Source organism: Mastomys coucha, unplaced genomic scaffold (assembly GCF_008632895.1).
Source record: "Mastomys coucha isolate ucsf_1 unplaced genomic scaffold, UCSF_Mcou_1 pScaffold15, whole genome shotgun sequence".
Classification (NCBI taxonomy): Eukaryota; Metazoa; Chordata; class Mammalia; order Rodentia; family Muridae; genus Mastomys; species Mastomys coucha.
This window is the reverse complement of record NW_022196897.1, coordinates 112,693,120-112,702,021: the sequence shown is the minus strand read 5'-3', so window position 1 is coordinate 112,702,021 and position 8,902 is coordinate 112,693,120. Positions and strand designations below refer to the sequence as shown.

General features: G+C 46.0%; 1 protein-coding gene across 3 annotated transcripts in view; it reads left to right on the top strand.

Annotated features, from left to right (window-relative positions):
• The window catches only part of Ncaph (non-SMC condensin I complex subunit H), a 38,923-nt gene that overhangs the window by 3,382 nt on the left and 26,639 nt on the right, over positions 1-8,902 (top strand). Inside the window, exon 1 of one of the 3 annotated variants that reach the window (XM_031371801.1) lies at positions 5,591-5,701. The exons of 1 other annotated variant lie outside the window; for it this stretch is intronic. In XM_031371801.1, the coding sequence (XP_031227661.1) occupies positions 5,683-5,701 (19 nt within the window). In that variant the 5' untranslated portion in view covers positions 5,591-5,682. Of the gene's footprint in view, positions 1-5,590; positions 5,702-5,888; positions 6,134-8,902 lie in introns of those variants that run through there. One more of the 3 variants, XM_031371800.1, reaches the window with a different exon arrangement.

Here is an 8,902-nt window from a genome sequence, read left to right as displayed (position 1 = left end):
CCCCCCAGACAAGATTTCTCTATGTAGCCCTGTCTGTCCTGGAACTTACTCCATAGACCAGGCTGGCTTTGAACTTATAGAGATCCACTTGCCTCTGCCTCCCAAGTGCTGGGAGTGTGTGCTGCCACACTCAGGCAAAGATGGATTTGTATTTCATGTGTATGAGTGTTTTGTCTGCATTCAAGTGTATGCATCAAATGCATGTAATACCCGCAGAGGACAGAAGAGGACATTAGTTCCCCTGGATCTGGAACTGAAAATGGTTATGAGCTGTTGTGTGGGTGCTAGGAATTGAACTTGGGTCCTCTGGAAGAGCAGCCAGTGCTCTTAACCACTGAGCCAACTTTCCAGCCCTGTTCTTTTCTTTTTCTTAGTTGGCATACAAATTTATAGCTATTTTTGTGTGTCTGAGTACTCAAATATTTGTTTTGATTCATTATAAGTTGGTGGTGACCCATCCCATATTGAGAGAGCGTGTTCCCTATACTTAATGAAATAAGTGATACCTGATGACTTTCCTCCTTTCTGGAAGCAGTATTAGAAGGCTCTTCCTGGTGGTGATTTTCTGAGGGCTCTAGGATGGACAATTCGTTTCCTAGAGAGTGACCTGTTTGTTAAATGGAAAGGCTGAGCTGCCCCGTGTGCGTTCCTCTGATGATGGCTTTCCATTCTCTTTTCAAAGATGACAAAGAGGTTACTTGAACTTTGTGTTTTTGAAACAAGGAGTCATCACAATCCAGGCCTGTTGCCAGGGCTGGGCAGGAAGGCCTGTGAAGCAGATCAGCTCTAAGGAGCCCTGATTGTAGTCGGTGATTGTCATGTTTCCCTCTTGTTCCAAGACCTTCTCTGTATCTTGAGGAGTATTAAAAAATAGTTATGGGTGTGGTTGTTTTTGAACTATCAAGGCTGTTCTGTACTGAGCACTGCCAGGAAATCTGCTGGAGGGAGACCCTGGCCCTTCCTTTGATTTGCCTTCTGCAGTTGGTGAAGGAGGAGGGATCAGATGCTAACCTTTGGGGTTTCTGTGGAGGAATCCACACCATAGCCAAAAATAAAAGAATTCTAGAAACAGCTGTCAGTATTTGAAATTCTTGCTACATAGAGGAACTATATACTCTGACGTTACCTGCTTTCCAGGTGAGAGGATGAGGTGATGGCTCTATGCTGGTAGGATTTCTGTTTCTAAGATGTCTGTAGACTGTTGAGAAAACTATCTGCTTCTACATTAACCCAATTAAAAAAAAAAAAGATGGAGGCTGTTCTCTTTATGAACTGGAATCTGTTCACTGACCACACTGGTACATACCTTCCCAAGGAGTTCTTGTGTCTCTGACAGCTCTAGCTGGTGTATCCTGATGTTTCTCAATGCACCTTGAACCAGTCTGCCCTGTGGTTTCCAGTGTCATGGCCACTGGCCAGGAAAAAAAAAAAACTCATAAAGTTAAAGAACGTCTAAGTTATTAGTTTCCATGGTGCCTAAACCCAGATTTCAACAAAATTAAAAGCTCTTAGTAACTGCAAACAGCATGCTGTCGGAGTCGGCTGGAAGAAGGTGCTATGATTGCTGTGTCTGCAGGGTTGTTTCTCATCTGACAGACAAGAAAGAAAATGGGAAATTATGAGTTGAGGGGAAGACTGCAAAGGGAATGAATAGTCAGCAAAGCTTGGGTGGGGCAGAAGGTGCAGGGTGTGTGTGGGGGCCGGGGGAGGGGAGGAGTAATGGAAAGAACTGGCCTGTCGTGTACTGGGGATATGCTTAACAATCAAATGGGGAATCTCTCCAAATTGGAGGCTAACCTTGACTCTGATACAGAACCTGGCAAGCCGTCAGGATGCAGCAGCAGTTCCAGTAATGGGAACAGAGGTCTCCAAGCGGTGCAGGCACTGCTGTTCTCAGTAGGAAGTCACTCTGTCCTATGATAGCCCATCACATGGCACAGGCTCTGTATTGTGCTTGTGAGACACTGAGATGCAGAGAGGGTGTGCACGTTCCTGTGGTCGCACACTTAGTAAGTGGCTGCACCTGGAATAAGGGACCCGCCTAGCAACCTTTCACTGTGGGCTTTGGAATGAAACAAGATTAACCGGTCCAATAGCTCTGAAAAGCAAATGTATTATATTGGTTTTAATATTGGTTTTAAGATGAGGGTGGTATGTTAGTGTTTGAAAGTTCTAAAATGAATTGCTAGTTCATAGCCCGGGTTTTAGGAGATGAGGGATTTCTGTTGCATACAAGAGAGAAAGAGAGAGAGAGAGAGAGAGAATAAACAATTTCCTTTTTTTTCTACCCCCCTTTTTTTTTCTTGTTAGTTTTTGGATACAGGGTTTCTCTGTGTAGTTCTGGCTGTCCTGGAACTGGCTCTGTAGACTAAGTTGGACTTGAGCCCAAAGATCCACCTGCCTCTGCCTCAGGAATGCTGGAATTAGCTATCTATATATTTAAAGGATTTATTTATTTTTATTTTATGTGCATTGGCATTTTGACTCATCACACAGGTGAGGAGCACTTGGACTAAAGGCATGCACCACCATAGGGCCAGGATAGTGAAAAGTCATTTTAACAGTAATCCCTTTTGGTCTCAGTAACTTGAAGATTTAAATCAGAAACTGTTATGGCAAAAGCCAGTAAATCTGTAGCCAAAGGTTGCTTGTTTGGCCGATTGGTAACTGTTGTTCCTCACCCAAATTAAAGTTGTTTCTCTTGAATTTTAAGGAAGTAGAATCTGGTGTACTGTCCTTCTGGCAGCCTACAAGTGGGGGAGGGGCTGAGTATCTCACTTCTGTACAAGCAGAGGAACTGAGCTTCTCATGCCTCTGGTGCAAGTGATAAATCACTTAATCTTTTGGCACCCTTCATAGCCTTAACTCCAAAACAAAGGAGGCATTCAGAGTAGGACCTGAAAGACCTGCCTGGGCTTGCTTGGCCCAGACAACTGGGCACGGAGCTGGCCCAGAGCCAAGCAGTCCGCTTAGGAGGCTCTTTATTGCCCGAGCATAGCCTCCAGCTTTAGCTAGTGGGTCACTTAGCTTCTTTCCTTTGTCAGAGGTCCCCACCCAGTTCTTCATGGCCTCTAATTCAGAGTCGCCCACTACTACTCCAGTGCTTGCTGCTTTTAGTTTGAACTGCGGGCCAGTTTCAGTCTCCAATAAGGACCCTTCTGTGTGTTTCCAGGGATTGCTTTCCTGGGGAACTGGTAGGAGCCAAAACTTGAGTGGAGCTAACTGGAGGGAGATAAAGATGGAGAGATATCTAAGTGGAAGAGAACATGCATACAGAAAACTGGGCTAGGAGCAGGCAGGATGAAGGCAAGAATGAGAAACGGCCTGATGGGTGGAGGAGAGAGGTGGTGACAAGCTCAATACGAGGCTGAAGAGCCTGTGTGTGTGTGTGTGTGTGTGTGTGTGTGTGTGTGTGTGTGTGTGTGAGAGAGAGAGAGAGAGAGAGAGAGAGAGGGAGAGAGGGAGAGAGGGAGAGAGAGGAGGGGGGTCGGTGCTGTAGGCTCCTTTGGAAGTTCCCAGAACAGTGGAATCTTTGAAGGGGTTTTAGACTTCTGGGAGGATTCAGTAAGCAGACAAATGGGAGGTCAGATTCATACTTGGCAAATGCCACTCTGGGCTCACTGGGAAGGGATCATAGTCTAGCAAGGTGATGTGGATGAAAAGGTGAGGGGCCTGCAGAGATTTTTTTTCCCCAGAGGCAAAAAGCTCAGTAACGGATAAGGTGGGGAGCGTCCAGTCCTGGGTGCTGATGTTTCTGGGTGGCTGACAGTAGCATTCAGGAAGGTGAAGGCCATTGTAATCTTTTCTCCTCATAATCTTGCCAGAGAGGACTGCCTGGAAGTGGGTTTAAGCCAAAAGAAAGTCTTTGTTAGCTGGCTGATGCCTGTACTAAGCATTCAGGATTCCAGTGCGGCCCAAGTCTTTCTCATGGTGAACTTTTAAGAACAAAAACTGTGTTCTGGGTTAACATACTTCAGCTAACATGAACAGTTAGCCAGAAGTGGAACTACAGAAGCTAAAAAGCAAGGTTAGAACATTTAGAGACTTTCCCAGAACTGTGGACTTTGATGGATTAGGTATTTGTCTTCCTTTTGGCGGGCGCTCCTATCTACATTATGAAGTTTAACAGTTTGAACTGTCATGGAGTCGGTTGTGCTAAGGTCTGGGGCCTGTTACACAACTCTGCCTCCTTCTCAAGTGGTTCTGCAAATTCATGCAAAAACTTATTAGCGCCAGGCAATGCTGGTGTACGCTTTTAATCCCAGCACTTGGGAGGCAGAGACAGGCAGATTTCTGAGTTCGAGGCCAGCCTGGTCTACAGAATGAGTTCCAGGACAGCCGAGGCTACACAGAAAAAACGTGTCTCGAAAAAAACAAAAACAATAAAACAAACAAACAACCCCCCCAAACTAAACAAACAAACAAAACCTAAGTAGCTTTAAGGAGTAGCTTTTGGGGTTAGAGAGGTGGTTAGGTGGTTTAGAGTGCTCATTGCTGCAGAGGACCTGGGTTTCATTCCCAGCACCCACATGGTGGCTCACAAACATCTGTCACTCCAGCTCCCAGGGGATCTGGCAGCCTTTTCTGGTCTTAGGTACCAGCCATGCCTGTGGTAAATGTACATAGAGGGAAAACACTCATATACATAAAATGAAATCTTTTTAAAAAGTAGTTTTCAACAAAAGACAGAGCTTAGGTCACCAGAATGAGGACCACTGCTGACATTTAGTAGGCAGGCAAATGATGTCAAGGATGTTAAATAGCTACACCCCAGTCCTCTTTTTAAAAGGATGGAAATCTGGGCTGGAGAGATGGCTCAGAGGTTAAGAGCACTGACTGCTCTTCCAGAGGTCCTGAGTTCAATTCCCAGCAGCCATATGATGGCTCACAACCACCTGTAATGGAATCTGATGCCTTCTTCTGGTGTATCTGAAGATAGCTACAGTGTACTCATCATATATATGAAATAAATAAATAAAATCTTAAAAAAAAAAAAAGGATGGTAGGGAGATGGTTTCCAAAAAGCTTTTTACAAGAATCTGGACAAAAATTTAGTTTTAAAGTGTGTGTGCATGTATGTGTATAGATATATGAATACAATGCTCTGGTGCAGAAACACATGCTTACACAATGATCTGGTATGTGGGTGTAAAGACATGTACACACACATGCATACAGAAAGCTCTTTGAAAACGTATACACACATATAAAAACATATGTAAACACAATGCTCTGGGGTGTGTGTACAGTTGCATACACAATGCTCTACATTCCTTCTTGCCTGCCTGGACCTTCCCAATAAGGGCTGCGTTTTCTACCCACAAAGAACATGTCTTTTAAGGCATAGAACCTCGATTCCTCAGAAACCTGTCTCCACATTACAATCCAGATTCTAGGAAAACACAGCCTTTGGCTGCCCAGATCCACACATCCTACTCCGCTCCTAGCGCTCAGGGACAGTGTTTCCAAACGTCTTCAGCTGGGTCACCGCTGCGCCAAGCTCACCAGCGTAGAAGCCAATGAGCATAGACTTCCCGCCGGCTTTCGGTGGCCACTCTTTTTTATCAGCTGCCTAGGCGGTCTGCGCAGGCGCGCCAAAGGCCACGCCTAGTGACGTCGCACGGCGGTTACCGGGTTTGGCGCTCGCGATTTAAAACTTACTTTGGAGACTTGGCGAGCAAGATGAGAATTCCGCGCGCAGGTGAGCTCGAGTGGGTTGAGGCGCGGCTGGCAGGATCAGAACCAAAGGGTGCTCGCGTGGGCAGGTCCAGAAGGGATGAATGTGTTCCGCGGGGTTCGGCCGGGGCTTCAGCGGGGGAGGGGAAGAGAAGGCAAAGGAAAGCGGGGCGCTGGGCCAATCAGGGTGCAGCTGCCAGTGGCTGCCGGGTTCTAATGCTCCCCGCGCCCCGGTTCTAACGGAGGAAGGTGGTGGTTTTTCTGGACTGGACGTTGTGTGCGGAGCTGTGCAAGCAAAATGTCGATCGCTCTGTGATGAGCATTCGTGCCTGTATTTTGGAACTTATTCAAAAGTCTTCAGGGTTTCCTTTGGGACAGACTTTCGGCCAGATGCAGAGATTCGCAACAGAAGAAGCCTGGGCACTTGAGTTGGAGACTGGAGGATCAGAAGTTCAAGGTTGTCCTCAGCTATAACAACTTCTAGACTAGCCTGGATTACAGGAGTTCCACTCTGAAAGGGGCGCCGCGGGGCGGGGGGCACGGAACTAAGCATAAATATTCTTCCCTCTTGGAGCTTGTGTCAAGTTGAGACAGGACAGGAAATATTTGACAAATAAGACCTAGTGCTGTGACTCCTGTCCATTATGGGCTTGAGATTTTTAAGCAAAACATTGGGAAGAACGTTATGGGCAGAGCATCATGTACAAGAGAAGAGCTAGGGAGGAATCTGTACTGATCTAGGAATTAACTACACCGTAGGTTCTCAACCTTTGGGTGGCAGTCTCCATGGGGAGGTGTCAAATGACCTTTTCACAAGGTTCGCCAAAGATCATCAGAAAACACAGATATTTACATTATGATTCATAATAGCATTAAACTTACAGTTATGAAGTAGCAATGAAAATAATTTTATGGTTGTGGGTCACCACAACATGAGGAACTGTGTCAAAGGGTCACAGCATTAGGAAGGTTGAGAACCACTGAGCTAGACCACCATAACTAAGCTTAGTGAGACTGACAACAGGCAGGACCTGGTAGACCTAAGTCAGAGTACTCGAATAATAGTTTCATTTTGTATTTGTTGCCTGTGACTTCCTGGAGAGGTGCTCAGGTGAAGGGGTCTGAATCTACTGGATGAGTCTGACAGAGGTCCGTAGGCTGAAAGGTAGATTTGCTTTTCTCCATCTTGGAGATCATAAGGTCATGGGTACAGGTGAGAACACTACAGACCAGCAACAGTTGGCCGAATGAGAGGAGGGCACTGGGAAAAACTCAAGTTATGGGTATCCCAGGAGCCAAGAGCAGCTCAAGAAGAAAGAGAGATGAGTCCTGAAGTGGGCACTTCAGGCTGAGAACCGAAGCAGAGCGGAGGGGCTGAGGGTGTGGAAGAAGACGGGCAGAGGGAAGTGCTCTTGACTTCATTAACAATCTGTTGAACTAGATGTGTGTTATACTGCCCACCACTAAGGGCAGTGGGGGGGTGGGTGGAGTTAAAGAACAATCCCTCAGTGCTTCCAGTTTCTCAGTTCCTTTCCGTACCCACATTTACAGAGTCACAGATGTCTTGATTTTTGTCCATAAAATGTCTCTCATCTCTTTTGACCTTTTTGTTTCGTCTTGGTGTTAGATGAGAGTTGTGTTAAGTGAACTCCTCGACTTGTAGAAAGCATTGTAAAGTTTTTGGACTGCCTTTCCTCCCACTGCCTGTGGACAAGCATTTGTTGTTTATTTATTGTGTCTCTTTGTTTACTTTTGTGGTGAAGTCTTGTGCTATGGTGTGTGCACACCAGGCAAGAATTCTACATTTCTCTATACTCCCAGCCTCCTTTTATTTTTTTCTGTGTTCCTATAAAATGTTATTGTGCATAGTGTAATCTTGTTGTGCAGCCTTTTCCCAAACAGCAAGGTCTGTGCCTGGTTCACTCTCTCCCCCTCCCTCCTCCCATTTCCCTCCCTCTCTCCTTTTCTCCCTTTTCCCCTCCCTTCCTCTCCCTTCCTCTCAGCACATGCCCACCTACCAGCCAAGGATGAGTGCTAGGCAAGGACTCTTCCACTAGCCATACCCAAAGCCAGGTGATGTTCTTCCCTTCAGGGCGATAGGGAAGCAAATACAGCAGAGAGACATAGCTTGTTTGCTTGCCCAAAGTTTTCTTAGCTAATACATGATGAAGCCAGGTTTAAAACAGTGCTCACTGTTTCTTAAATCAGGGTAGGGATGAAGATGAGTTAGGGTTCTTTTAACTTCTTCCAGGAATCTTGTGTCTTGCTCTAAAATAGTAGGTCAGCAGTGCCCTAGTCACACGTTGAACATGTCATTGATGGTAGTGGCATCATCTGTCATCTGTGGGCTTGTCACCCCGTGTGCCCAGCTCATTTTCTCTTACTCACATACTGAATAAGCTTTTGTTTCTGCCGACCTATATTCTACCGCTTCTTACCATCTATCACCACCTTGTGTTCCTTTCCTTCCTTATTTATGTTACTTTCCTGATCAGTCAATATAATCAGGTGTCTGCCTGTGTCCTCTTACTTTCTTACAGGTTCTTGGTAATGCCCACAACCCTGGATAATTTAAACACTACCGTCCTGCACACTTGACAGTGGCCAGAGAGAAATCCTCAGGGCTGCTGAGTGGTGGCTTTGGGCCCTTCAAAGCTTCGTCAGCTATGCCATACCCCTCCATTTCATTTCCTGATTCTAGATGGCCACCTCTTCCTTTCCTTAGCTGTCCAGTGCCTTCTCCCTTACTAGCTGCTGAGTTCAACTGCATTCTAGTTATGAAGGCAGAGAACATGCAGCCTAGTTGGTAGAGCCACGTTGGCTTTCCCCATATGTGCACTTCCCCAGCCCTTTTCCTGTTGTGTAGTTTTGTAAGTATCCTGGGACCCATCTCGGCTGTCAGCTCTTCTCCATTCACTTATTTTGTGAATAAATGAATACCTGCTGGTGACTCTGAAACTTACATAGCCAGAAATTGCCCCCTGAAATCTACCACTACACATCCATCTGTGTAGTACAGTTGGATGGCTAGGAAATGTGTGAAGTGGAAAGCTATGACCTTGCCTCCTGACCCACAGTATGCTTCTTCTGTAGCTTCCTCAGGTCCCGGCAACTCAGTTAGCTGTTGATAACTCGGAGTTAGTCTTCAGCCTTCACAATCCACATTTCAACCATTAGGAAGTCATGCTGACATCATGGAGACCTATTCAATGTCTATACACCTCTT